Consider the following 27,472-nt stretch of genomic DNA (forward strand, 5'->3'; position numbering starts at 1 on the left):
GCTGGCATTCCTTAAACAATCTCAGCACTACTCATACGTCCGTCGACTTTGCCACTTCAGCCATCCTCTCATAACCTTTCTGCAAATCGCTAAGCGTCTGCCCATATATTCCATAACAATCTGACCCAAGTTGGACTCTCAGGGCCTTGCTCTTGTCATGCTGGGTCCAGATACACTCAAACAGGCCTTGGCTCTCAACAGCATCAACTACCCTGTCGCCGAACTTGGCTGGATCTCCATTCACCAAAGTCAAGTCTTTCGACGCCTCGCCAATAAAATCTATCCAAGCTTGGATTGGCCTCTTGTAGTCTTCTGAAATGCCACCATCTGCCTTGGAGTTGTTTCCCGGGAAAGGGGTTCTAAACCCTCCAGGCTCAATAATCATAGTCCTGATCCCATGTGGCTCCAGCAGAGTAGCATAGGACTCGGTCAGAGACTCAGTCGTCGCCTTTGCAGCGCTGTAGATCATTTGCTCTGGCCGAGGGGCGAAGCCGAAGATGGATGATATGCTGATGAGGGTACCCGTTCTGTTGCGACGTAGCGTCGGCAGTAAAGCTTTCCACACGCGGATGACGCCCAACAGATTAGCCTGCAGGTACTGCTGGATCTGATTATCGCTCATGTCTTCTACCGCTCCAATCAAAGTGCTTCCAGCATTGTTCACAACAACCCAATGGGCCGACTCCTTCTCCTTGCCGAGTCGCTGCTCTTCTTGCGCGACTAGCCCTCGTATGGTCTGCTCAGCATCGGGCTGGGCAACGTCCAGCTGGAGCCATTGGCCGCCAAGTTTGGAGAATTCTGGGTGCTCAGAGGAAGCCTTTTCAATATTTCGTCCTGTGCCAATGACACGATGACCAGCACGGAGGGCGCTCAGGGCCATGTTGAGACCGAGGCCCGAGGAGGCGCCAGTGATGAACCATATTTTCTTGGATAAGACGGCAGACGCCATGATTTTGCGTGATTTGAAATAAATTTGATCAAAATTTCAGGAGAAGTTGTTTTAGTTGGAGAAAGATACAGCGAAGCTGGGGGAGCCGGTAGCCCTCTTATACAAGGCCAGCCATCACTCTGTGTCCAGTCAATATCCATCTTTAAATGGATCAAATGTACAAATGAGGTCATTCAGATTCTATCAAATTCTTCTGATAGACAATTAAATTATTGTTTAACTCCTTTTACATCCGTGATCCGCCTCTATGTCCGCTCTGTCGTCCGCTTCACGCTACACCTCAGTTTCTGAATCCCCTCAACTTTATGTAATCAGGATCGAAGTCGCCAAGAAACGGATCACATCTGAGATCCTTCCAAAAAGGCTAGATCCAAACTAACAAGACCTCCCTGCTATCGATACCACGGGAATGTATAGCTCCCGCTTGTGGCCGCCGAGCAAGCGGACGGGGGGAGCGGACGCGAAGCGGATCACGGCGGAAGATTCCGCCTCGCTCATGGAAGATTACGGGCAGTGCGAATTGAGATCCGTGTACGGCCTCGCTGCCCCCGTCTCAGTGACGAATAGACGCGGAAATAGCTTCTGATTGCTACAGCAATTAATAATTTAATGCATTTGTGGACGGTCCTTTTCCGTTGTGGGATTATTCATCACTCCGTTTCTGTCAGTCGATCTAGATCTGATAACGCAGATGGCGCTGGGACAGCTGCATGAACTGCTTTGCAGAGGATATAAGAGTCCGCGGTAGCTCACAGGTTGTGACAAGTCCAAACTCATCAGATCAAGCTCTCCAATACAACAGAAAATACACTTTCAGAATTTCCAGAATGGCTTCAACTAAGTTGATTGTTGTGGTTGGCGCTACCGGCAACCAAGGTGGTTCAGTTGCCGACGTCTTCCTATCTACCCCTGGTTGGCGAGTCCGGGCTCTTACACGGAACCCTTCGAGCGCCAAAGCCAAAGCCCTCGCCTCCCGCGGCGCAGAAGTCGTTGCCGCCGACATGGATGTCCCATCGACGCTCGAGCCTGCTCTTCAAGGCGCAAATGCCGTCTTCCTCGTCAGCGACTTCTGGGGCTTGTACGGAGATCCAGCCAACAAGGACAAGGCCAAGCCAGGACAGCCGCTCAACGTATGGGCCGCGGACCACGAAGTCCAACAACTGAAGAATGTCATTGATATTGTGGCAAAGCTCCCGACCCTGGAGCGCTTTGTCTATTCGTCTCTTTCGAACGCGACGAGGTGGTCTTTTGGAAAGTACACTCATGTGTACCACTTTGACTCCAAGGCCAGAGCCGAAGACTACGCGAGGGAGACTTATCCTGATTTGTGGGCGAAGACGAGCATCTTCCAGGCTGGTTGGTTCCTGAGCAATTTCATCGTTAACCCGATTTTGGAGTTTGTCAAGGTAAATAAGCACCATGTATAAATCCACTAACGAATACTGATCGCCGGCTATAGGAAGATGATGGCGTTGCCCGATTCACTGGCAACCTGGATGTAGACGTCAAATTCCCCTTCATTGCCGCTGAAGAGGATTCAGGCCCCTTTGTCAAGGCTCTGGTGGAAGAGCCCGCGGGCAAGAACGTCATCGCCTATAGAGAGTGGCTCACTATCCGGGAGGTTGCGGCCATCCTGTCCCAAGTAATCGGTATTCCGACCGAAGCTGTGCAGCTACCAAAGGGCCAGTCCAAGGTTACGGAGCCAGCTGAGCTCAAGTTGGAACTGGATGATAACTTTGCGTACTGGAGCGAATATGGCTATGAAGGGCGGGCTGACCCTACCATTATTCATCCGAGAGACGTGAGTAGCCTCTCTGTTTAAATCTCTGTGCATTGACGCTGACATTGGAGTTGCTAGTTGCCAACTCTGGGTAAGCTTGATACCGTGTTCAACTATTTCAAGAAGCAGGACTGGACCAAGCTGAAGGCTTAAACTGAAAGAGACGGATGCTATAGCCGTTTGTTCGCTGTTGGGCTTGAACATATTATAATCAGTCGAGTGGTCATTTTAGCAGATTGTCGAAGAAGTTTGTAGTCAGTGTGGAAGCAACTGAATGAATAGCGACTTTAGCCAACAGAGTCTATCCAACAAAAGCTTGTGTTGTGCACGCTTCAGGAACTCTTACACCATGAAACCAAGGCTCGCTCCTTGTACACCATTTCCCTTCTATACGGCTATGAGATTGGCCTACCTTGTGTATCGTCGGCGCCTCATAAATATTGTGCTCTTTCCGGCGGATAAAATGAATATACCACACATTCCACAGCCCCATATGTGGACAAAGCCGATAAAAGGAAGTTTCAGCGCACAAATTCCAATGACTTGCCCAAAGAAAAAAAAAAGTTGAACAGTGACAAAAAATTCGGGTCTCAGAATTCGTTCGACGGGACAAAAAATGAAATCTCATGACACCTGAGGGATTCGAACCCTCGCCTATTACTAGACCGCGAAGCAAGATAGATCCTGAACACGGCGCCTTAGACCGCTCGGCCAAAGTGCCTTTGATTGGTTGTTGTGTGAAGTGAGGCGACAATTTGATTTTGAAGCTGGAGTGGGTGGTGTGGGGACGGGTTTGTGTACCCTAGACCTCGGAGTTGGGAGGGCGGGAATTGGAATTGCGAGGGAATAATACAGGATGTGGAAAAGATGAATTGAAGAGATTATGGCTTGAATACTGCTGAGCATCTCATAACGAATGATCAATTATCACAGCCATTGTTGGAGTGGTTGTTGGAGAATAGACACTTCAGCTCAATAAAAACCTGAGGTGGAGAAATAGACCAAATAGCATTCAAGAGCACGCGACTGCATCTGATACAAAGCTCTACTGGTCATAGCTTAAGAAGAAGTATGTGTAATTCTACAATCGTTTTATTGCACATAGATGACTGCTTAATACGACTGGTAACTTGATCAAAGAAACACCTCCAGGCATATTGATGGACAGCCAATCCTGTACACAGCTTCCAACCGCTTGTTGGAATTCTATCCTTGAAATCCCGACCCAAGAAGTTGCAATGAACTCTCTGGACTAGCTACCTGATCTACCGGTCAAATCTTTGGTCCGCAACCTGGTGGCTTGGAAGACTCTTCGAAGAATTGGCAACGAAGAGAAAGAGAGACAAAAAACACCAAGTAACAAAAAGGCCAAAAAATGAAACATTAAGCTCCTCCGGGAAGGCTTGAACTTCCAACCTCCTGATTAACAGTCAGACGCGCTAGCCAATTGCGCCACAGAGGAGATTCGCTTGTTTCCGAACTACGTAAAACCACTATAAGAACGTTTCAGCAGATAGACAGACAAAGTGATCATCTCCAGAATATTGCGTTGTCATTGTTCCACAATCAGCTTCCTATTCCTGTTGGGGCTAGTTTTCCGACATGAATCATTGTCAAAAAATAATAGAGAGTTGAAATTGATAGAAATATTCCTAGGTACCTTCTAATGCAATTGTAGAAAGTATTTCCTTGATTGTTTTCATGTCCTGTCCCAGCATACCCAACCACCAACGCTCAACCATGCCTCTAGACACATATTTACCTGCTTTGTACACATATGAACAAACGCCGCCCGATAACACTCATCCCAACATCCTATGTCCCTCCTTGAGACAAATCACCTCTTGTACAAAGCAATATCCAATCCCAAAGGCTTCCTCAAGAAGCCCTCTCGCGTCTCCATAGGCCCTTGAAGAACCTTGGCACCATATCTCCTCGCCCAAGTAGCCGCAATCAGCTTCATCTCCATCTCAGCCACGTTTCTGCCAACACAAGCTCTGGGGCCGTGGCTGAAAGGAATAAACGCATCCTTCTGTCGCTGGGTCACATTTGCCCATCTGTCGGGGTTAAAGTCCTCGGCATCGGGGCCCCAAATCTCGGTGGAGTGGTGCATCGTGTAGGTGGGAACGCTGAGGACGGTGCCGGCCGTGAAGAACTCGCCGCAGATGGTAACGCCGGGAGACTCTGGGGGGACTTGACGAGGGAGACCAATGCCGGAAGTCGAGTGGTGGCGGAGAGTCTCGTTGATGACGGCGGCAAGGTAGGGCAGATCGCGAACCATTTCGAAAGTGGGAACATCGACGCCTTTGGGAATGGCGGCATCGAGCTCGGCCTGCATCTTGTCGAGGACGCCGGGAGTGCGGACGACATAGTTCAACAGAGCGCATGAAGAGTTGGAGGTCGTGTCACTGCCGGCGATGAGTTGAGTCAAAGCCTCTGCAGTCAGTTCTTCTCTTCCAAGAGGCTCGCCCTTGTCGTCACGGCCTTCCATCAACCGAGCGAGGAGATCCTTGCGTTCAACGTCGGGAGGGTTGTCGATGCGTCGCTTCACACAGGCAATGGCAATTCCGGCAAGGTTCTGGATGGCAGCGAGACCGTTGCTGTAGAAAGGATCCGGAAGGTATTTGGCATAGGGCTTCAAGGCCGGGAAGCAGCCCAGAGTTGCGCTCACTTCGCCGCGGCGGTTCAGAATCTCAATAGCGGGTGCGTAGATGGGCGGGCTGTCTGGAGCATCTCGCACTTCGGCAAGATCAACTCCCTTCTCGAGCATACCAAAAGGAGCGCCGAATGCAAGGTCGCCAATGACATCAAAGGCAAGATAGTTGAACCAAGGAAGACAGTCGATGCGAGCCTCCTTCTTGCCATCCTGGCCTTTGAACTGGCTAGTGTCGACCAGACGGTCCATCTGCTTGACAAACAACTCGAGGTTCTGGTGGATATACGGCTCAAACTGAACAATGGACTTTACGGAAAAGGTGTGAGAAACCATCTTTCGCTTGCGAGTGTGTTCAGCGCGGTCGCGCGTGTTGAAGAGGCCACGGCGAATGGAGACAAAAGCATCGTAAAATTCACTACTGCAAGTCAGCACCTGACGCATTCAAAGTCTGGAATTAGTGAGCCATACGACTTCAAGAAGCCATTGCTGTGGCCGTAGACGAGGTTGATGGCCTCGTCATCGGCAATGGAAACGTGGTTTGGCTGGATCCGCACAAACTTGCCCAGCTTCTTGTGCAGCTTGTCGACAGTAGCGTATCGATCGCCTCGACGACAGACTGACAAGAGCCAGAGATTCGAAAACTGCGCTGGAAAGGGAGCTGCAAACCGGCGCAGCGGTGCGTATGTGACAAAGTACTGGTAGAGATACGATGCGACCAGCGCTCCAGCAAGAGCAACAATCGCCCAGGGCGAAAGGGCATATTCAATCAGCGCCATGGCGGCGGTTGTCTTTGTTGTCTTTGAACACTTGGCGCAGTGATTGTTGCGAATGAATGAATGACTTGGCCAGGGAAAAAGATATAACGATGCGATGCTGCAGCTTTTTCTTGGTAGGGGAAAGCTCTCTATATGCAGTTTAGCCCCGGGGATGCGGAGACGGCGCCTCTTTTTGTCGTCAACGGCGCTGACCAACCGACGGCGGTAGGGCTTACAGCAATGGGAATGTGGTGGGATGCCCGTGATGATCGCTGGATGGAGATTTAACTTTTGATTCCGGCTCTCGTCGCTGACAGGCACAGCTCTGTCACTTGATGTCGATGGAGCACACACAACACCACGAATGTCCAGTACTCTACGATTCTTCGTTTCGAACCGGCCGTTGATATATATATACCAAACCCCAGCCAACCTTGAGCTAAACACACAACACCATCACACGCAGCCAATACCGTCTCCCATGAAACTAAACATCCATCGTGTCCTAGTCTCAAACCCCGCAATCTGCCCCCCCCAGACGCCATGGGGTAAATCGGTAGACAGTAGCGGCTTCTGGCATAGGCCCAGCTTTGGAATCCTCAAGTCTCCGTGTGTCGTGTCGCCAAATAGAAACAGGCACAAGGGCTGGCCGGTTTAGTTTACCCACCTTCCCGCAATGGAGGGGGGCTTGCTGCGATCGCTCCGAGGCCCCGAGGGATAGTTCCAGTCTCCGGCATACGGTGTCGGCAAACGAGATTCTCTACCTACTGTATGCTTTTTTCGAAGGTTTCTGGTTCCCTTCTCCCTCTTTGTTGCTGCCTCAGGATGGCGGGTTTGACTCCGCGGGTATTCCGTTCCTGGCCGTGTTTCTGCATGGAGAGGCAAAAATGAAAGAGTTTCGGTAAGGGAGAGCGGGAATGGCGAAATTGGTTATGCGTTGCGGCTGATTGGCTGCATTTCTGCGGCATACTCGATGTCCTGCTAACCGCAACCTCGGCGCCGCTGGGCTTATGAGAGCCATCTATGCTTCGTAGGGTAACCAGCACGTAGGATAAACAGCATGGATTACTGGGTAGTAGTATCGGGATTTTTTTTGGTAGTATGTAATCAATATTCCTGGATCCGTGTCGCAAAGGCAAAAAGGAGAGTTTTGTTAGCCAAGCTCACTGATACAAGACGGTGTGGCGAATATCCTGTATGAAGCCATCCCAAGTCGCGATACGCACATGTTATGACGCGCATTTCTGCAGTGATATTATGCATGATGGCATAAAGTATACACGATAGGACTTGATTCCATTTGAGTATAATCTACATAGTTTTCACGTGGAAAGCAAGATATACGGTAAGCTGATGTGATGGGTTGCGATACCAAAGTCATCCGCGATAAAGCATTCCACATCGTATCCACTGTGATGCTGTACAAGTCAGTTTGAGCACCATTCCTCCAGCTCAGCATTTGCATTTTCTCGTTTGCAGAATGAGGGACTTTGGACCACTGCTCATTAATTGCTCAATACCTCATTAACTCTTTCAAGCACACCGGCGAGATCCCGTTATGCCCGCATCATCCGGTTTTATCGCCAAAACACTCCGGAGCGAAGTATAAGGAAATCTCACCCAAAAATAGTCCCCTCCCCTATTATGCAGTGCAGCCTTTTCTTCTGCCGAACTTAGCATCCGTATCTTAGTTGGTGGAGTCGCCGAGTCACGTCCTTGGAGAAGACTCCGCACCTGAACCACCTTCGGCCCCGGTTCTCCAACTCCTCCCTTCCGAGCTCCTTATTATCTTCGTCATATTGTTCCTCCCCTAGGAATCGCCTACAGGCGGCTTCTTCATCGTCAACGTCTTCCAGAACTTCCATTTCCCCTCCGCGGGCGAATTCCAGTACTTCGGCCGTTGGGAACATGACGTAGTCCAGATGGTCAATCACATTCAAGCACGAGTCTGTCATCTCGTCTTCTTCGTCTTCTTCTTCTCCTTCAACCATGACACAATCTCCTAGTTCATTTCCCTGATTGTGGTCTTTTGGGCCTCTGTTTTCCTTGTTGCTCTCGATGTTCTCGTCTTCTGTTCGGAACACCGGCAGGCTTTGCTCATGGCGGCATGATGTCCCTCTTTTGCCACTCTGAATTCTTGCATCCAAGATCTGAAAGTAGGCAGAAAATGTCGCGTCTTGTAGACTGATTTGGCCGTCATGCACCGGACTGAGGGAAGAAGATGGTTGTCGCGTTGCTGACAGGCGTGGACTGACATGATCCGAGACTAAAGGATCAATTCGATCGTCGACCCCATTGAATACGTAATCACTAAAGTCGATGCAGTATCTTTCAATATCGTCTACAAAACGATTCTCATCATTACCATCATCATCGTCGTCGTGTTCGTCATCTCCATCATCGCCAGAGTCATATGGTGGCGGTATGTGTGCGTTGGCAAGTGTTCGTCGCGGCCTCTCTGACTGCTGAGGGGGAAATTGGTCGTCATTATCATTTACTCGTTCCTCTTTGCTGGGATTTGTCCACGCAGAGTTGGAAAAGAAGCCACTAAAAGTGAATGGAAAGCTTCGTGAGACTTCTTCCGCAAGAAAATCGCCATGACTATTTAATGTTTCAGATCTTGGTCTTCTGAATGTATAGATTTCACCCACGTACCTAGGTCTCCACGGCAACTCCATTTCACCAGTGTCTTCAGCGATATGGTCTCGATGGTGGGTTATTTAGTCTGTGTATCGACTCGCAATGTGCAGCTATCTGCTGGAGTTTGTCAGCTTTCGTGCGTGTATGGCTCTCCAAGATGATGACCGTGGCACACAAAGAGCCAAAAGATTCAAGTCTATCAGCAATGCTGACTTGCAATGCTTGCCTCACGGCACTGATGATGATTAAGTCGATTGCAACAATCCCTTGAAGCTTAACAACGACATAGACCTCTCATCTCTCTGCCATCTGTGCAGGACAAGAGTTCGCGATGTATCTCGAACGCGGTCGAAGAGCGACGAACATAATCCGGCAAGAAGGAAACCTGGGCAGTTGGACTTACTCTGAGGAATTGTTTTCCTTCAATCGAAACGGTGATGACTGGAGCAAAGGTTGATGATGCTTTTGCTTCTGCAGCAGAATAGTTGCAAGGAAGTGAAATCGCAAAAGAGAAAGAAAAAAGCAAAAATGGCATGGAGAGATCAAATTCACATAGCCAAGGTGGCTAGAGGAAAAGTTCAGTTGAAGCAAAGCGAGAATGAACGCTGGCCAGCCGTCATCAATCCGGTGTGACAGCTGCCGTATTATCTGAACAGCCCGCGCCCAAAGCATGGGAGTTGGTAACACTGTTGAACACTTCGAGATCATGAGCTGTTTGTTTCTTCATCTAAAATATAGTGTCGGAAATCATGACTGAAAATCCTTACGTTGACATGCTATACAATATGGCCCTGGTTTGGGACCAGTTATTGCTGGAAGCAACTCGGCAGTCTTTTTCAGTCTGGCAAGACAAAGGCTGCAAATCTGTGCACCAGTTACGTAGAATTGAAGAGGGAACGAAGTACTTCAGACATCATTTGACAAATTGCCAAAATAGCTAGGAGTGATAGAATATACATCTAGTTTCGCAATGGGGATTCAACAAGATCGCGATGTGGATGGTTACAATGGATGCTGCCTCTGCTTTACACCGACCATGCCATGCGCGTATCAAGTACAAGTAAGTTAGGATGAAGTCAGAAATAATAGCATTCTTGTTCATTGGAACAAAAAAGTCTTTTTTTTTTTTTTTTAAATAATATTATTTCCCCAGGGAGCCCAGTTCTTTGATGCATGTATTTTTGGCACCCACACTTGACTCTTCTCTTTCACTCTTCATAGCCCATCATAACCTTACGCGTTCAATCCTTTTCTCAGCAACAAACTAATCTGCGCAACGCTCTCCTCCGTTGTCTTCTGGCTCGCCATCAGATACAGCACGTTTCCAAGAACTCTGCAATGCACGTTCCACGAGCCATTAACGCCCTCCGCATCGCCCGCAATGAGGCCATCCCGAAGACTCTGCGCAGCATCGCTAAAGTATCCCGTGCTGCCCGCTGCATCCTTGACATGGATAGCGAGAACGCTTCCGAGAGCCCAGATTCCAGCTACCCGATCTGTCTGACGAGAGAGATCCTCCACTAGATCTCGCGGCCAGGTTGACCAGATGTCTGCCGCGGGCTGGCCACTTGCGGAAGAAGAAGAAGCCTCAGGGGTTGTCCAGCCTTGCGACTTGGCCCAGTTCCAAGATCCGCTGTGGTCCATCCTTTGTAGTTCCTTGACGGATTCTACGGCGACCTGGCAGCCTACGGGATGAGCCGTGTAGCTGTGCCCGTGAAGCAGTGCATCAGTCTTATCCGGAGAATTAAATGTCTGGAAAATATCCTCCGAAGCAAGCGTCGTGCAGAGCGGAACCAGACCTCCAGTTAGAAGCTTCGCATGGACTGAGATGTCGGCATACGTGTCAAGGAAAGAAGACGACGTGAAGCGGCCAAGACGGTAGAGGCCAGTAAAGACTTCATCGAAGATGATGGGAAGGCCAGTCCATGCGGTGGGACTGCTGGGAGATTCTTCGATGGGCGCATTTGGCTTGCGGAAGAGGTCTGGAGATTTGCGAACAACGTTGACGAGGGCGCGCTGGAAAAGAGGATCTCTGCACAGCAGTGAGTTAGCGATAGGTCTCGTGTCTGATAAAACTGTTAGAGAGAGATGCTTACACCAACGCCATGCCTCCAGCGCCGAGGACAACTGGTTCGATAATGACAGAGCCAAAGCGACGGCCTTGCTTCTGGAGCTTCTCCAGCGTCTCTCGGATAAATGCCTCGTATCGAAGATGGTGGCCCTTTTGTTCTCTACCACGAACATCAAAGATTTCCGACAGTGAGCCAAAGTCTGCGTCTTCGCCCAAAGCTTGCCTTAGCTCTTCAGGCACATTCACACGCCACCTGCCGCCGACGCACAAAACAGTCGGGTAGTCAAACCAGTGCCCTTTGCCATCATACCACTCGACCTTTTCGTTATACCCACTCGGCTCCGAGCAGTCCATGGCGCCAATGGTATCGCCGTGGTAAGAGCCCTTGAGGCCAACAACGCCGAGCTTCTCCTCTGCGGCCCATCCATATCGGAGCTTGGCTGCTCGGAGACCCATCTTGAGAGCAACCTCAATACCAGTGCTGCCATTGTCAGAGAAAAAGACTCGAGAAAGTCGCGGACTGTTCATCCCCTTGAGCAGTCTTGAGGATAGTTCCGCAGCGGGACGATGGATACCGCCAGCGAACATGACGTGGCCGTAGCGACCGGCAGCGTAAGCGGCAGCAAGAGTGAGCTTGGGATTGGCATGGCCGAGACCTTGAGTCCACCAGGATGCAGAACCGTCGAATGAGGCTCGGAGAAGGCTATCGGTCTGTGATGTTGGAGAGGAAGGGGCCAGCGTCTGGAAGTAGTCGCCGTGGGCTGAATCTATGACATTAATGTCCTTTGGAGTAAAAAGACTGTGCTGAGCAAAAGGATACCATATGTTCTGCAGAGCTTCGGTTGCCATGGAATTGAGAGATGCAATACGCTCCTCGTGACGGCTATCCAGGTGGGAAATAACGTTGTTCGTGTTTCCATCCTGGGATTGCTCTTCATAATATTGCGACATTGCTCGGACATCCTCCTCGAGGTTTGATTTCCTTTCCGGCGGCTCAACCACGCCTGCGACAGGCACGTTGTGATGCTCCGCAAAGTATTCTGACAGATAGGCAAAGTTCTGATACTTGTCCTCCTTGAACAAGACCACTGATTCAACATCATATCCTCTCATGCGTAGTGACTCAAAGGCCGATATCGTCTGAGAGATGCCTCCCAGGCGAGAATCGCCCACAAGAACAACTGGCAGTCGAAGGGGTGCGTATAGATCTGCCTGGGTTGTGCCTGAGGGGCCGGGAGAGTGAACGCCTCCTGCGGTTTCGACAAACAGCCATTTCCTGCCTATGTTGGCGCATTGAGCTGCGTAGTCTCGGCATTGGAAGAGAAGAGTGTCGTTGGAGGGAATTGTCTAAGACGAAAGATCGCACAGTGAGATGGGGATTTGAACAAGGTGAGATGCTTCTTATGAAGCTGTGATTACTTACGGTATTGGAGACCCGAGCTGCAATGTGTGGGCTGACTGGGATTTTATACTGAAATAGAGTCTTGTTGGAGACATCCGAGGCGAATTTTGAGATGTGACTACACGGATAAGGAATTGGTCAACAACAGCAAACCACTATCAAATCTCAAGTGTTGGATCAACATCTTCATCATCTACCCATGTGTTAACCGCAATTCTACAAAACACACACTCTCTCGCTTGACAAGGACCATCACCTACACCGATCATCAGCCTCGCTATCCGGCCCCGTCGAAACCGGCTTCAGAAACGCTACGCCGCCAGGGTTCCGTCTCGCAGCAGCCTTGCACAGCAGCGTCGAGAAGACCGTCTTCCCCACCTCGGTATTGGCACCAAAGATCTGGTACGATCGCAGCGACCGCCAGAGCGGCGATGCCAATGGCGGCGGCGGCGGCACCGGCATATCAAACGAAACGAACAAAAAGAAGAGAGACTAAATTGATTATTCTGCTAGACAAATCAACAAGCCCACAAGAGGGAGAATGGGCTGTTCTTTTGTTCAACTTCAAAGAGCCTAGAAACGAGATACTGTTGGAGGGGGAGTGAAGAGCCGAACATGGAATGTGGAATTACACCCAAAAGGGTAATGGGCGGGATATGAACAGCTTCAAGCTTCCCATCTCACTTTAATTTTTTCTTACAGTTTCTTTTGTTGGGGGCCTCTTTGCCGATCTCCGTTCACCCCTCCTGGGAGTGGAGTTTGACTTTTTGAGCCGAGAAAGAAACTAAACAGAAAGCTACAGTACAAGCTCCCAAAGCTATCGATCGATCCCGGGCCGGCTCAATGACACAAAACTCGAAATCCCTCACTTGTCCCCCGGCAACTTTTAGTAAACATTGAGCCTTGGTCAAAACCCAACCGGGTCTCCGCGGGACGACAGCTTGTCTTGTCACATTTGCCCCAACACGGACAAGCGGCAATTCAATCGTTTTACCAATTGATTAGATTACGGTATTGGCAATTTTTGGTGAACTGCGAGATTGACAGCCGAAGTGGATGTGGATATTTGGGGGGGTTTTCCTAGTTTAGACATGTGATGGGTGGTTGATGCATTTTCTGCATGGGACGCCGATACAGGCCGCGATTGACTGCATCTCATGTTCGGCTTTGTCTATCTATGAACTAACCAGTTGCGTTCACAGCAAAGGCGTGCATACAATTGATCTACATTGAACAGTAACAGTATAGCAAACATTCAGTTTGAAGGATTCCTCCAATTGAATTCGATCAGCAACTCCAAACAGGAGAAAAAAAAAAAAGTCATGCCTCCCAACCTCGACAACACCCTCGCCGCAATCCTCTCATCCCGCCTCTCCCAAGGCCGTCTCCGCCGCCTCACCATCCCCTCATCTGATTCTGTCGATTTCTCTTCAAACAGCTATCTCTCACTATCCTCCAATCCCGCCGTCAAAGCCGCCTATGTGTCATTCATCCTGCCCCATCTGCAGTCATCCAGCCCCGAAGCCGGCTTCGGCCTCGGATCCGGAGGCTCTCGCCTGCTAGACGGCAACTCAGCCTTCACAGAGGACCTTGAAAGAAAAATCGCCGAGTTTCATGGGGCGGATGCAGGATTGCTGTTCAACTCAGGGTTTGAGGCTAATACAGGGCTGTTCGCTTGCGTGCCGCAAAAGGGAGATGTCATTGTGTATGATGAATTGATCCATGCGAGCGTCCATGATGGAATGAAGCTAAGCAGAGCGCAAAGAATCGCCTTTGCGCACAACAAAGTATACGATGCAGCTACATCAAGCAAATACCCTAGCCTAGACTCTCTGTTGAAAAGTCTAGCAGAGGATACCCAAGTATCAAGCGGCAAGAAAAACATCTTCATCGCTGTTGAAGGTGTATACAGCATGGACGGAGACCTCGCACCGTTACAAGAAATCGTCGAATGTGTAGAGAAAAGACTACCGCAGGGAAACGGCTACGTGATTGTCGACGAGGCGCATTCCACGGGGATATTTGGTCGGCAGGGAAGAGGTCTCGTTTGCCAGCTTGGACTAGAGGACAGGATATGGGCTCGCGTACATACTTTTGGCAAAGCCATGGGCTGTTCTGGCGGTAAGTTTCTCTTCTTTATCTCGCCAACTTTTCCCTTGATTTGTATAGATGCTAACAAGAGCTTCATAGCCATTGTCCTCTGCTCGTCCACGACAAGATCTTATCTCATCAACTACGCCCGCAGCTTCATCTACACCACAGCCATGGCCTTCCCCTCCCTCGCCAGCATACGCACAACCTACGACTTCCTCGCCCAAGGCCACGCGGACTCTCTCGTCCAAAACCTCCAATCACTCATCCACCACATGCACACACTTCTCACGCAGCTCATTGAACGACATGGTCCATCACCAGAACTGTTCCGCATCAACCCCGAGGCACCGCAGTCACCTATCCTGCCGCTGCTTACGAGCCGGGCAAGGAATCTGGCGCAATACTGTCAGGAGAGAGGCTTCACTGTGAGGCCGATTGTAGCACCTACAGTTCCGGCAGGACAGGATAGAGTGAGAGTGTGTTTGCATGCTGGGAATACGGTAGAAGAAGTGGAGGGACTGTGTAGGGCGGTGGAAGAATGGGTTATGAGCGCTATAAAAAGTAAATTATGATGATAGAGACATGTATTTGTATAATAAGTGTATGTAAATATTTATATATTGATGGTAAAGCCTCACTAGGGCCGTCCTCACGCCATCTTTCCTGTAACAATATTTTTCCGGGCTTTGCTTTTCATTTATTTTTTCTCATAAGACATCTAAAGATTTTAACTTAGACCTCCACGGGCTTCTTGTCAAAGCTCTTCATGGGCTCCAGTCCCCATCGGCCAAACATGGCGCTGTCCTCGTCCCAGCCATTGCACTCCGTCGTCAACATCTTCTCTCCAGTGAAGATGGCATTGGCACCAGCCATGAAGCACAGCGCCTGCTTCTCCTCCGACATGGTCTTGCGGCCAGCAGCAATGCGGATGATGGTCGCGGGCATCAGCAGACGAGCCGTAGCGATGGTGCGCAACATGCTTGTAAAGGCAATGGGCTCGCGATCGCCAAGAGGCGTTCCCTTGATGGGCACCAGAGCGTTGACGGGGAAACTCTCAGGGTGCTTTGGGAGTGTAGAAACAGTGTGCAGCAGACCAACACGGTCCTCAGATGATTCTCCCAAGCCGAGGATACCGCCAGAGCAGACGTTGATGCCGGCATCGCGAACGTGTCCCAGCGTAGTCAGGCGCTCGTCGTATGATCTAGTCGAGATAACAGACGGATAGAACTCGCGGCTGGTGTCGACGTTGTGGTTGTAGGCAGTCAAACCAGCATCCTTAAGCTGACGAGCCTGTTCGGCATCAATCATGCCCAGCGTGACACATGCCTCCATGCCCAGAGCCTTGACACCTTTAACCATCTCGACAACGTTCTTCAGGCCCGACTTGCGGCCGCGCATGTCTCGCCATGCGGCGCCCATGCAGAAGCGCGTGCTGCCGTTGTCACGGGCCTGACGGGCTGCCTCCAGCACGGACTCGACCGATTCCATCTTCTTGGCCTCGAGGCCCGTGTCCTTTGAGTAGCGCGACGACTGGGCGCAGTAAGAGCAGTCCTCGGAGCAACCTCCAGTCTTGATGTTCATCAGGGTGCATAGCTGGACTTCGCCAGGGGCGTGGAAGCGACGGTGCAGTGCTCCCTGTTGAGCAATCAATCGTCAGTTTTGGTTGTCCAGTATCAAATTCATGTAATTAATTGGTCGCAGTCTTACCGATTGGTACGTCAGCTCCAGCAGAGGCTGGTAGTAAATGGCGGCAATCTCCTCCCTGGTCCAGTTGTTTCGCGGCTTCGTCGCTGCCACCGCGTCTGCAAGCAGCTTCTTCCCATCCAGGCCCGATTTCTGCTGCTGCGGGGGAGGGGGAGGGGCAGCTCCAAAGTTGAGGGGAGTCTCGACGGCGGTGCTGTGGCTGCGGCTGTTGATTCTCACGGCTGCTGGAGCCTGCCAGAGCGGCCGTGAGAGGGATTGGGCCAGTCGCCCAGCTCTGAGTGTTGTCGAAGCCCTCATTGCTGCTGTGATGGGTTGTGTTTTTGGAGTTGCTGGCTGTAAGAGTTGAAGAGCAACAGCTGAGACAACACTCCGGCTATAGCGACAGCACGAACTCGGAGCTAGTTTCAACGGGATAGACGGCTGATTGATTGGCTTCGGTTGAGAGTGCGCACTTGAGCTTGCCGAGCTGCGGATCCCAGCTGTATGTACTGTAAATCGGAGGCGTCAGACTCGGCCCGGGGAGGAACAGAGAGGAACAGAGACAGATTCACAGCAACGTTGCTCTACTCCGTACTGTATTTCCTATCCTATCCCGTCCTATCACTACCAGTCACAGACATAACTGCCCTGTAGCTGTACAGTATTAGCTCGAACAACTTAAAAGACGCTGCTAATACTCTCCAATCCGCTGCATTGGCTTACCTTCTCGGGACTCCGCATTGGCGGCTCATCACCCAGCGGGGCCTCAACTATTCGCACCGTCTGTCATTTTGTTGGGCTGGCCCTTGCTGGACAGTTCCTCGAACGGCATAGCACAATCTGTCTAGCCGGTGTCATTTAGATGCGTAACACGATTCGAATCGGCTGCCGCGCTAGTTCTGCGTTCTGCAATGATGCGATGAATGTGATGGGCAGAAGAAGAAAAGGGCCTCGGCAGGGATTCGTCATTTCGGGGAGTTCAAATCCCAAACGCGGGTGGCTTCGGTCCAGCTTGAAGCAGCAGCTCGGCACAAGCAAAAGCAACGCAAAGCAAAAGAGAGAATTCTCTGTGGCCTTGGGGCGGCATAAGGAGGATTGAAGATCCGTCGTCGCAAGTCTTCCGTTGTGCCGGAGAGGGTGGAAACTGCTGCTGCACAGACCAGAAAGATGGAACGAAGTGCTGAAGAAAAACCCGCTGCAGTCCGGATGATTTCAGGCCCGAATCTCAAGCCACTCTTAAGTGTCAACTCGCAAAACAAAGTAAATAGTACGGAAATTCCTGCAGTTTGGATTATTCACCATGAACAGGTTCGAGGAAATATGATTCCAAATCTCAGTCAGCAAATGCGGCACAGGAGTCTCCAAATCTGGTAAATGGTGCACCTGCAGCCACTGCCGGAGATTTATTTTGGTTCTGAGTCATGCCCGCCATCTGCCATTTGATGGATACTGGACAACCCAGATCGAGCTGAGAGCATCTCTTGAAAGACGGATTTTGGAATCATAGAGTCTGTTCTATGTGCTGCATTTGTGAGGGTTGAATTGGCGATGCATCAATCTTCGTCTTGACAGCATCAACTATGCCTCGATGCTATTCCATCGATATTGTTTGAGCTTCAAGTCTCTCATGATGCCTGTTGCTCTACAACCGCGTCAAAGCGACAGCCGAATCCCCCAAAACCCAGCTGCATTCCCCTCATGCAGCGATTATTTACCTATACTCACTACCAATTACCACATCTCTGCAACTATTTCCGAATCTCGCAACTGCTGCCCTAGCCCATGGCGTCATGCGCCTCCATATAGCGAGCTTGCGGGGTCTCGCACTTTGATGCTTAGCTATCGCATACTGACAAACCCATTGAAGGCTGGAATGACACAATGCGTACTGTAGCTAGTAGTCCTGTCACGCAACTTTAAAATCCTGGGCCCTGGATTTCTATATAGATCGCGCTGTTGCACGTCACGTCTGGTCATTGTCATTGTTTCTATTATTTCAATCCTAATCTTATTCACCCAGAATCTGTAAATAAATCATCATCAATACATATTTGCTGCCATCATGCCTCTTCCTGGAGCTTCCGGATCAGAGTATGTCACTGCTTACACTCTCATCTCTCACCTCTAACCTCACCACCTCATCACCAACACAACTCTTCACATTGAAATCACCAGCTAACTCTTTCTCCTCCAGCCTCTCTGAGCTCGCAACCCACCTCCTCAAACAAGGCCCCAACAAGGTCCTCCCCACGCCTCGCCGCGTCCGCATCGTCTTCAACCACGTCGTCATCGTCGACACCACCAGCGCCTCTCTCGTCTGGGAGCACGATTATTACCCCCATTACTACGTCCCCGAATCCGAGATCAAGAACGCCACCCTCAAAGATGTCCAGCCCGTCAAAGGCGAGGCCGATGCCTCCGCCCGAGTCGCCGTTGCCGAGCTCACCGTCGCCGGGAAAGACGGCATCCCTACGAAGACGACAAACCGGGTCGTGAGATTCGACAGCAGCTGGGGAGAACTCGCAGGACTGGTGAGGATAGAGTTTGCAGCGGCGGGTGAGTTTTACTCCCTTTCTCCTCTTCATCATCCTTTATATACTAATATTCATCCCCGTCAAAAAAGACTCCTGGCTCGAAGAAGACCTCCCCATCTACGGCCACCCCAAAGACCCCTTCAAGCGCATCGACATCCTCCCATCCACCCGCCCCATCGAGGTCCGCATCGCCGGCAAGACCGTCGCAAAGGCCTCCTTCGCAAACCACCTCCACGAGACCGGCCTCCGAGTCCGCTACTACCTGCCCCTCGGCGCTGTCGATCCCGCCATCCTCCGCCCTAGCACAACTACCACTTACTGTCCTTATAAGGGAACCGCTGAGTACTACGACGTTGTTCTTGATGGAAAGGAGTACAAGGATATTATTTGGTACTATAAGTCGACTATTCATGAGAGTGCGGCTATTGCTGGACTTGTATCTTTTTACAATGAGAAGGTGGAGATCTTTTTGGATGGCAAGAAGGTGGAGTAAACTGTTTATGGGATTTGCATCACAACGATGGGAGATATGAATCACTTTACTCACTTATGATCTAACGACTTCAGGATTGGATATTGGTTGAAAATAATGACAATACGAGGCTGGGGAAGAAGGAAAACAGATGCTGCCATGACCTCGGACTGCAACGTCTACAGATTCAGAATGAAGCATTGCAGTTTAATATCCTTCTCTAGAAATTTATTTATATTACAAGTACAAGTAACCCATTTTCTCATATCATTCGCCATCATCGTGTATATCCAAACCATTACCCGAAGAAAATACCACGCAGGAAAAGGACGTTATATCTATTAGAGGACCAAATGTTCAATCGCACGAGATACCCTCTGCGTCCATACTTACATTCACCATCGTCGACTAACAGCCGTCTTCTTCACATACAGCTGCAGCCTATTTCCAGCACCACAGTATTCCGTAGAGTTTCCAGGGCACACAACATTACACTCATCAATCGTCACATTCTTGCCCGGCGTAGAGTCTTCCCAGCCGGCGAGATTCAGAGTATCGCCACACCAACACTCTTGGCCATACTCGACACCAGCGTACTTGTATTGAGCACAATGAGAAAAGCAGACCTGAGGTGTCATGGTCGTGTCGTTGTTGTAGGCTTGATTGTCCATCAGCTTGCCTGCCGAAGGCTCTGAGAAACATCCATAGAAGGTAAAGTTCTTGTTGCCCTGGAAGATGATGGGATCTGTAACACCACTAGGAGTTGTCGGGGTACTAGATGGTTCACTAGGCGCCGTTGGACTGCTAGATGGTGATGCAGTTGTTGTGGCATTCGACAAGAGCTTGTACAGCTCGAGTCTGGATCCAGCACCGCAAAATTCCTTGTCATTACCGGCGCAAAGGAACGAGCAGTCGTCTTGATTAGCAGCCTTTTGGCTGCCTTCCTTCAAGACATTGCCACAGTAGCACTCTCTACCGTACTCGGTTCCAAAGTAAGTGAAGCCTTTGCAGAAATCAGCGCAAGACTCGAGTGTCATCGAGTCGTTGGCATACATCTGCTCAATGATGGCTCGATCATTCGGCGGCTCCTCCCAGCATCCCTGGTATGTGTAACCTCTAACATTTTTCTTGATAGCGGGGCCAGTAGGAGTTGCAACAGCTGTTGTTGATGAACTGGCAGAGGCAGTGGTTGGCACAGTGGTTGCGGGCACAGAGGCTGTGGTGGACAACTTCTTGAGCTGGTACACATTGAGCCTGTTCGGACCACCACAAAACTCTGTTGAGTTGCCGTTACAAGTCATGCCGCAGTCCTCAATAGGTGCGGGAACAGACCCCTTTCCAAATGAATTATCGCACCAACATTCCCCGCCATACTCGAGGCCGGCATAGGTGTAGCCGTCTGTCTTGCACGCATGGAGACAGTCCGCGACCGTCTGGTTGGCTGTCTCAATGAAATTGGATAGAGCTCGAGCGTCTGTTGCTTCGGTATAGCATCCGATGCTCTTGTAGCCATCTTGCCCGGGATTAACAACGGGACCAGTCGGCGTCGGACTGCTAGAGGAAACACTCGTTGTGGTTGCAATTGCCGTGGTGCTCTCATCTGGAGGAGAAGCGGTTGTGCTTTCATCAGGGGGAGAAGTAGTGGTGCTTTCGGCCGGAGGAGAGGTGGCTGTACCAACAGTGGTAGAAGCCGTCGTGGACACAGTAGCAGTGTCGAGTTTATACACGTTGAGACGATTCGGGCCGCCACAATATTCGGTAGAATTGTCATTGCAAGTCATTGCACAATCTGCGATGGGAGCAGAAACAGCTCCATCGCCAAAGGAATCACCGCACCAGCACTACAACACAAAGTTAGCAAACCTATCATTGAAACCGGTGCTATTCAAATTACTCACCTCGCCTCCATATTCAACGCCAGCATAAGTGTAATGACCAATTTTACAGGCGTCAACACATTGAGCCACAGTCTGCTTATCAGTGTCCACTTCGTGAGGAAGAGCACGCGTGTCGGTGGCTTCAGTGTAGCATCCAACGCTAGCATAGCCATCAACGCCGGGATTCACAACAGGGCCTCCGGTTGGTGGTGGAGGATTCGTGGAGCCATCTCCCGGTTGAAGGGCATCGGCAAAAACAGAGATATACGCCGCAGTGCCATCGCCGTTTCCACCGCACACCTGATTGATATCTCCACCGCAGTAGTAATTACAGTTAGAGTCGTCCACCTTGAGATTGGGAATGGTGTTGCCTCCCCAGCACTCTGTATGGTATTGAGTGCCACAGTAGGCATAGTTCTTATCAGCGCATGCAGAGACACACATGGCGTTGGTGCTGTCATCACTTCCGTAAAGCTGGTTGGAAAGTTGGCGGCCTGGGTTGTTCTCCTTGTAGCATCCAATATATCGGTATCGGCTCTGGTCGCTGTTGGGTAGCAAAGGGGGAGCCTGCTCTGACACAGCCTGACAGAAAAATTGTATAAACTGCTTCCCGAGGTTCGGGTCATTGGTGTTCAAAGTCCATTGTGCAGTGCCGTTATAAGGATCGACATCCCACTGGGATTTGGGGACGGTACAGGTGAGGGTGGCGTTTGCACTCTCTCCTGGAGCCAAGGATGTTCCCTCTGCAAGGTCTACCTGATTAAGGGCTCGAACAAGGCCGGTGACGCCAAAAGGTGGCTTTGAAACGGTAAGAGACAGGTTGACACCGCCCTTTGTTGCATTGTTCGTAATGCGGAACTTGAGCGAGCGACCATTGTTCTGGGTAACATTTCCAAAAGTAAAGGGAGTGCCATTGACATATTTAGTCCAACCAGATTCATCAGGGGTCTGGAACTCAAGCAGTGCAACGGCAGCAGGGCCAGAAGAACCAGCGATAGAAACAGTTTGGTTGCCACCGTTGGATACAAACGTGACAAAGCCGGAGAAAGTACCGCTTTCAGAGCCATCAAATTGAATTTGGATAGCGACACTCGATTGAGGTCCGAGAGAAGTAGGCATCTTTTGGAAAGTAAACTTCCCGACAGTCAAATTGCCCGAACCATTCCATGTTTGCCAAGGGCCAGAGGAACTAGTTGATGAATACTGAACGCTCTGGATAGTCAGAGGTCCATTTCCAAGATTGTTGAGTATCAGAGTTTCCGTGACGCCGTCGGGGTCCTGCCCAGTAACAACACCTTGGAAGGTAATCGTTGTTGGGGCAGCAGACAGTAGAGGACCAGGGCTTTGGCCAGTTCCAGTCAGTCGGGCGTGGGTATTGGGGCTGTAGCCGCCAACACCATTCGTGGTGTTAACGACAATATCGTTTGAAATGAGTCCGACGACGGTAGGGCTGAACTTGGCTTGGATAGTAAAGGACTCCCCTTCTGCTAATTGGAGAGGTGTATTGGGAAGACTGGATATGCTAAAGTCTTTGGTAGAGTCAAGTCCAACACCAGTAACGGTAACGTCAATCAGGGCTGTGCATTCAACAGACTGGGAAGTGCTAGATGTTTTTAAATCAACATTGCCAAAGGCAATAGGAGATGTGCAGTTGAGAGGTGCGTTAACGGGCGATCCGAAACCATAGAAAAGGCCCTGGTTGGTACCAACGTACACAATGGCATCTCCAAAGACAGGTCGGGTGAACTTCATGACGCCAGGGATGTTGAACGAATTGATCATATTGAGCAGGCCATTTTTGGGGACGGCGTCGTAGATGCGGAGATTCAAACCTTGAACATCTGTCACCCAAAGGAGGCCAGTTCCTGGCTGGCCGTTGAGGGACGTGGTGGTTCCATGGCTGACGCCGAGGATGTAGGCATTCGTTTCGGGAGTCGTGGCAACTTTGGTAAACGAAGGAACGCCATCGGTACATGAAAATTTGAAGACATTGGACGGGTGCTGAATAACGTTGATGTAGATGTAACCGCCTTCTAGAGGATAGACACCTGCGCCAGCGTAGACGGAGTTGTCGTTCTGGTAGACTTGAATAGCATCATCCAAATTGTTGGGCCCGTTTCTGTAGCCACCCAGGTTATCCAAATTTAGCCAGTATGTCTTGCCACTTTTGCCGGTAACAACACCAATGCGCTTTACATCGCCACAAGAAAATTCGCCCGGTAGAATTTCGAGAGGACTGGTGCCGAGATCTTTATCGGCGCCATCCAAAGCCTGTTTCTCCCATGGCATGAAGAAATCTACCAGACTCAGACTACCGTTTGAATTGATTGTCATGTGAACAGCAGCCTCTTCCAACGACGTGGGAGGATTGAAGCCCTTGACAGGAACATTGGCTAGTTGAGACGCGTAGCCGTTTCCAGTCGCGTACCAAATAGAGCCAGCGTCGTCAGAGGCAATGCCTCCGCCAGACATCCAAACGCCGGCTCCTTTGATATCGTTTGCAACGCCCTTGCCTTCCATGGCGTAGTGCTCAACAACCTCGCCAGTGGTCTTGTCCCAGCCCATAATCCAGCCGGTGAAATTGTACTGGACACAATGTGACGCAAACCCACCGTATATAAACTGACCACTATGAAGCAACGCGGTTCGTTGGAGATGAATTCCTCCAGTAAACATTCGCAGGTCGTTGTTGCGGGCAATAATTCCATCGAGAGGGACTGGAAAGTTGGGCCTCTCGCTGAGATCATTGGCGTCTAACGCATGAATAAAGTATCGGCCGGCATCACGACCCTGCGGTACCCCCAATGCGGTTTGGTCGGCGTATGTCTTTGAGGTATAGTAGATGGTATTAGTATCAGGGTCAATCACACCCGTTGCCGTGATTCCAATGTTGGGGTTGATGTCAACACATCCATCAAGGTCTGCAGCCAAGAAAGGGATGTGAAGATTCCTAGAGGCCACAATGTCGCCCGTCTTTGCGTCGAGCTTGTAAACATTGTTCTGTTGTGTGGCCACATACACATACTGCTTAGTCCCGCCGCTGGGCGTATAGACGAGAGGCTGAGAAAAGATTTGCTCGGCAGAACCGGCATATGTGCCAGGAAGTCGAGTTTGGAACAATTGGCCAAATGAGGAGCTCCCGACGACGGAGGGATCCATGTTGTGGTTGCTGCTTGCACATTAGCTGCTGCACGGATTCAATACGGATGGGGGAGTTCTCCTACGTTTGGTATCCAGTTCTGGAGTTGTCACCACCCCAAGTGATGGTATCGGTCGAAGCCAGGCCTTTGGCCAGGCTGACAAAGGCCGTGATGAACAGCACAGCTAGCCCCATTGCTGCAAGTCTCAACGATAGGACAAGAAGTTGTTGATGGCTAGCAGCAAGCAAAGCAGGGGAGACTCGCTCCTCTTAAGGAAACGAAACGATCGATAACCAAGCCGTCCATGGATATTTCAGCGCCAAGCAGTCGATACCGGATTTCGGGTCACCAAAAGCTGAACCACGCTGCTTGACCAGGGGATCTCGACCAGGGGATGAGATGGCGAAAAGTGCCATCGAGCCGCAGGGTCTATACTTGGCATCTTGCCATCTTATCCGGTCCCCTGCTTTGCGCCTTTGCGCCTTTGCCATGGCCGGTCGGTGGAGACGCGGCTCGTCGATGCTGGCAATATTGGAAGCGTTAACCATCGGTGCGACGTAGACGGCAGACCTTGACGGCAGACCTTGACGGCAGACCTTGACGGCAGACCCTCTCAGCAGAGGCAACCCGAAGCCAGCTGGAAACATTGAACGCACGAGCCAGATCCCACTCTCGCCGTGTGCCGGTCCATCTGAAAATGATAACGAGCCAGGGGATTCGGCAAGTCTCCGCGGCGTGTGGATATTCGAGGTCGAGGATGGCTTCCGGGGAGCAAAGAAGAAGAGAACGTGCGTGGGCTAAACACAGAGGGCATCGGGACCTTTGCAACATAAGGCGCCAGGAACAGAGCAGTAGCCGCATAGAGCCTGGCGTCAGGCCTGTCAGTGCTCAAGCCAGGCTCTAATCAGAGCCATCCGCGCTCTAATAGCGGGTGCCTGACAGCATCGACCCCTGCAAGCTCGGTGGCGCATGCGGCACAAAGGTGCCAGGCATTTCAGTTAATATGCAGCGTGGACATTAAATCGATCTCGGGGGTCCAAGACATTTGATGCTGTAGGCATGCAGTAGAGCCGCAGTTGTGCCAAGTTGTCGCAGTGGTGCTGTAGAGAACAATGGAAGGATGAATCACGGATGCAGCCGTGAGACAAAGGACTACAGACAGAGCAAGCAAGACAGATAACATCCATGTACACATGTGGATGTAATCAAGGCGCAAAGAGTTCGTGCCAGGGGGTCCCACAGTGGACAAAGAAGCATGTTTAGATGCATCATTCAGGTTCGCCGATCCGTCCTTTGTACAAGCCAACCTAGGTTTATCACGGGTCTACATATCTAATACTGTACAATTCTATTCCAGGATTTCATACAAATACAATGCTTGAAAGATCACCTGCACTAGCAACATGAACATTGCTGTGGATCGAAAAAGTCGGGAAGCATCAGGACTTCAGCTTCTTCCCGCTCCCCCGGCACTCAACGCCTCACCAGGATTAATTTCCACCGCCGTTCACACAATCAGTCAGCAATCAATATTTGGCGGCACAATCAATAGCCGCCATCCCGCTGCACATACTGCTTCCCTTTCAGCTATACTGCAAGTTTGCCATTGAGGCGTCCTGCATATGCCGATAAATGTCTTAGACACGGAACACAACAGCAATCTCGCCCATGGGATTCCCAGCTGAGGCTGCTTGCGCCCCCAACGTGCCGCTGCCAAATTTGGTAGCCAAGGTCTGGAATCTCTTAATTTGGGAATATTGAATGCAGGTCCGTGTATGCAACTAGGTAACACTTCTCCGATAATATCTCTCTCAATAACTTTCCACCCTGGAAGCACGCAGGTGAGATTGCAGACCCCTGCCTCAACCTGGGCCCACGTGGTCGGAAGATTGTTATCATGGCTTTTATTGGTGGCGCACAGGATATTACTGACTATGGGTTCTCATCTTTTTCCGGTAAAAGAGAAGAGTATCGCAGACAAACAGTACGGTTAACTCTTTTCTATGTTACACGTACGATATGCCCCAACTGAGCAGCTGAACTGCTTCGGATGGCAACAACAGCTGAACAGAAAGTAAAGAAGAGTCTGGATACCCGGCTAAAAACAGAAACACGGGAACATTGATCAATTCCAATCCCGCTCGCTTTACAATTTAATTCCCGGTGGCAATGGCAGGTCTTGGCTGCGTCTCAAACCGATATTGCTTACCATCTTCTAGGGTATGTCCATTGCAACCAAGTGCGGTAGCATTCATGGGAATATCTTCGTATCAGCAACCACATTCGAATATATTGGTGGCGAAAGAGAAGAGATATTTACTCTTGCCAATTTCAGCTCCGTTATTGTCATGAGCAAATGCGTCCTGGGAAGTAATCACCAAGACGATCTGCATACACAGACCCACTAGTGTTATAGAGACTTACAGTTAACTCCACGATAACTTTATGTAGGTAATAAAAGCGTACTTGGAGGGATGCAGTACATAATAGGAGGTCAGGTCAAAGCTCAGAGTGATTTTCAAAGTGTGATTCAATACCAGATTAATGCTCGAAATAGAAGATCTATCATCGCATTATTCGTGTAGGTTAGGTTGAGTCACACATATTTAGATCTGACACAGATAAACTTCAATTCTCTTACGAAGAGGTGCTGACGGTAACGTTGGGCAGTAGTATCTAGGTTATAGACTCACTTTGCATAAACGGCGAAGAAAAACGAAGCTGTCCCGATAGAGGGAGAGGATTTCCAAACGTGCCAAATAATAGCTAGGAAAAGAACAATTGTCACAATAACACTATACTACACTAATCACTTGACAAACAGTAACTAGCAATTTAAGTAAGTAGCTAGGAGTTGTCAAACCACAAAATACTATACTTTTACGAAGCCTGCCGTCCTAGGAAGTTAGATGTCGAGATCAATGCCAAACCTGAAGATGGTCTGTGGGCCGGTGCATTTGGCCAGGTCCGAGCCAACATTGGGGATCTAAGGCACCACCGATATCTAGAGCAAATGGGAATGCAAAGGAAATTGGGCTCGGCCACGTAGCTATGTCATAATAAGCGCTGGAAACGCCCCAAACATGAATGGCGCGCTCCATTTTGAGAGCAATACTGGTAGGAGCCGGGTAGACGATGGCACTAACACCTAGATGTAGGAATACGCAGCCGTGGTAGACACAATGAACTGAAAAATATTTGTAAATATTGCTGTTGAAATATATATCTCAATAGTCTTCTGATGAATGAACCTTTTTGACGATTGCCATTGAGGAGTGATGTGATACCAACGGTGAGGAGGTTGATAAATGTCGTTCAACTTGTGGAAATCGCCTGTGATTCCAGGAATGGCCGGAGATACGATGTCATGTTGTGAATATTTTGTTCGCGAACATCTTGCCAGAGATGAAACATCAGGC

General features: G+C 50.2%; 9 protein-coding genes, 2 non-coding genes and 1 pseudogene across 12 annotated transcripts; 3 read left to right on the plus strand and 9 right to left on the minus strand.

The window, feature by feature from the left end:
* Positions 1-31: 31 nt before the first annotated feature.
* On the minus strand, positions 32-949 carry M431DRAFT_6868 (hypothetical protein; the record flags this gene model as incomplete). The annotated part of the gene is made up of 1 exon (XM_024921769.1): positions 32-949. The coding sequence occupies one exon, from the start codon at positions 947-949 to the stop codon at positions 32-34; it is 918 nt and encodes a 305-aa protein (XP_024772997.1).
* Positions 950-1,776: 827 nt separating this feature from the next.
* Positions 1,777-2,882, plus strand: M431DRAFT_89350 (hypothetical protein; the record flags this gene model as incomplete). The annotated part of the gene is made up of 3 exons (XM_024924018.1): positions 1,777-2,355; positions 2,409-2,750; positions 2,808-2,882. 3 exons carry the CDS (start codon positions 1,777-1,779, stop codon positions 2,880-2,882), a joined length of 996 nt encoding a protein of 331 aa, XP_024772998.1.
* Positions 2,883-3,356: 474 nt separating this feature from the next.
* On the minus strand, positions 3,357-3,450 carry M431DRAFT_t131. The gene has a single exon. It is a non-coding gene; the product is annotated as a tRNA-Leu (tRNA).
* Positions 3,451-4,117: 667 nt separating this feature from the next.
* M431DRAFT_t130 lies at positions 4,118-4,191 on the minus strand. The gene has a single exon. It is a non-coding gene; the product is annotated as a tRNA-Asn (tRNA).
* Positions 4,192-4,566: 375 nt separating this feature from the next.
* On the minus strand, positions 4,567-6,161 carry M431DRAFT_6870 (hypothetical protein; the record flags this gene model as incomplete). Its single annotated transcript, XM_024921770.1, has 2 exons — positions 4,567-5,800; positions 5,854-6,161. 2 exons carry the CDS (start codon positions 6,159-6,161, stop codon positions 4,567-4,569), a joined length of 1,542 nt encoding a protein of 513 aa, XP_024772999.1.
* Positions 6,162-7,395: 1,234 nt separating this feature from the next.
* On the minus strand, positions 7,396-8,851 carry M431DRAFT_119026 (hypothetical protein; the record flags this gene model as incomplete). The annotated part of the gene is made up of 2 exons (XM_024912053.1): positions 7,853-8,851; positions 7,396-7,641 (listed from the first exon to the last, which is right to left on the minus strand). The coding sequence occupies exons 1-2, from the start codon at positions 8,816-8,818 to the stop codon at positions 7,396-7,398; spliced, it is 1,212 nt and encodes a 403-aa protein (XP_024773000.1). The 5' UTR covers positions 8,819-8,851.
* A 1,162-nt stretch (positions 8,852-10,013) lies between these two features.
* On the minus strand, positions 10,014-12,715 carry M431DRAFT_88396 (hypothetical protein; the record flags this gene model as incomplete). Its single annotated transcript, XM_024923903.1, has 4 exons — positions 10,014-10,812; positions 10,877-12,198; positions 12,275-12,371; positions 12,516-12,715. 4 exons carry the CDS (start codon positions 12,713-12,715, stop codon positions 10,014-10,016), a joined length of 2,418 nt encoding a protein of 805 aa, XP_024773001.1.
* An 860-nt stretch (positions 12,716-13,575) lies between these two features.
* M431DRAFT_89217 (hypothetical protein) lies at positions 13,576-14,919 on the plus strand (the record flags this gene model as incomplete). Its single annotated transcript, XM_024924001.1, has 2 exons — positions 13,576-14,374; positions 14,444-14,919. 2 exons carry the CDS (start codon positions 13,576-13,578, stop codon positions 14,917-14,919), a joined length of 1,275 nt encoding a protein of 424 aa, XP_024773002.1.
* A 160-nt stretch (positions 14,920-15,079) lies between these two features.
* Positions 15,080-16,348, minus strand: M431DRAFT_6874 (hypothetical protein; the record flags this gene model as incomplete). Its single annotated transcript, XM_024921771.1, has 2 exons — positions 15,080-15,982; positions 16,055-16,348. 2 exons carry the CDS (start codon positions 16,346-16,348, stop codon positions 15,080-15,082), a joined length of 1,197 nt encoding a protein of 398 aa, XP_024773003.1.
* Positions 16,349-17,612: 1,264 nt separating this feature from the next.
* Positions 17,613-19,292, plus strand: M431DRAFT_146347 (hypothetical protein). Its single transcript, XM_024912736.1, has 3 exons — positions 17,613-18,121; positions 18,225-18,586; positions 18,654-19,292. The coding sequence occupies exons 1-3, from the start codon at positions 18,093-18,095 to the stop codon at positions 19,055-19,057; spliced, it is 795 nt and encodes a 264-aa protein (XP_024773004.1). The 5' UTR covers positions 17,613-18,092; the 3' UTR covers positions 19,058-19,292.
* Positions 19,293-19,431: 139 nt separating this feature from the next.
* On the minus strand, positions 19,432-24,247 carry M431DRAFT_88555 (hypothetical protein; the record flags this gene model as incomplete). The annotated part of the gene is made up of 3 exons (XM_024923920.1): positions 19,432-20,877; positions 20,935-24,082; positions 24,138-24,247. 3 exons carry the CDS (start codon positions 24,245-24,247, stop codon positions 19,432-19,434), a joined length of 4,704 nt encoding a protein of 1,567 aa, XP_024773005.1.
* Positions 24,248-24,322: 75 nt separating this feature from the next.
* M431DRAFT_556559 lies at positions 24,323-24,825 on the minus strand (annotated as a pseudogene; the record flags this gene model as incomplete). The annotated part of the gene is made up of 1 exon: positions 24,323-24,825. A coding segment is annotated over one exon (503 nt), but the record flags the coding sequence as incomplete, so codon positions are not given.
* Between the last annotated feature and the right edge of the window lie 2,647 nt (positions 24,826-27,472).

This window comes from Trichoderma harzianum (assembly GCF_003025095.1).
Source record: "Trichoderma harzianum CBS 226.95 unplaced genomic scaffold M431scaffold_8, whole genome shotgun sequence".
Classification (NCBI taxonomy): Eukaryota; Fungi; Ascomycota; class Sordariomycetes; order Hypocreales; family Hypocreaceae; genus Trichoderma; species Trichoderma harzianum.

Excerpts from the sequence above, each read along its gene's own strand:
- M431DRAFT_146347 (XM_024912736.1), top strand. The coding sequence starts at position 18,093 with ATGCCTCTTCCTGGAGCTTCCGGATCAGA. Across the intron at positions 18,122-18,224 it reads CCTGGAGCTTCCGGATCAGA|CCTCTCTGAGCTCGCAACCC; the intron begins GTATGTCACTGC and ends TTTCTCCTCCAG. Across the intron at positions 18,587-18,653 it reads GATAGAGTTTGCAGCGGCGG|ACTCCTGGCTCGAAGAAGAC; the intron begins GTGAGTTTTACT and ends CCGTCAAAAAAG.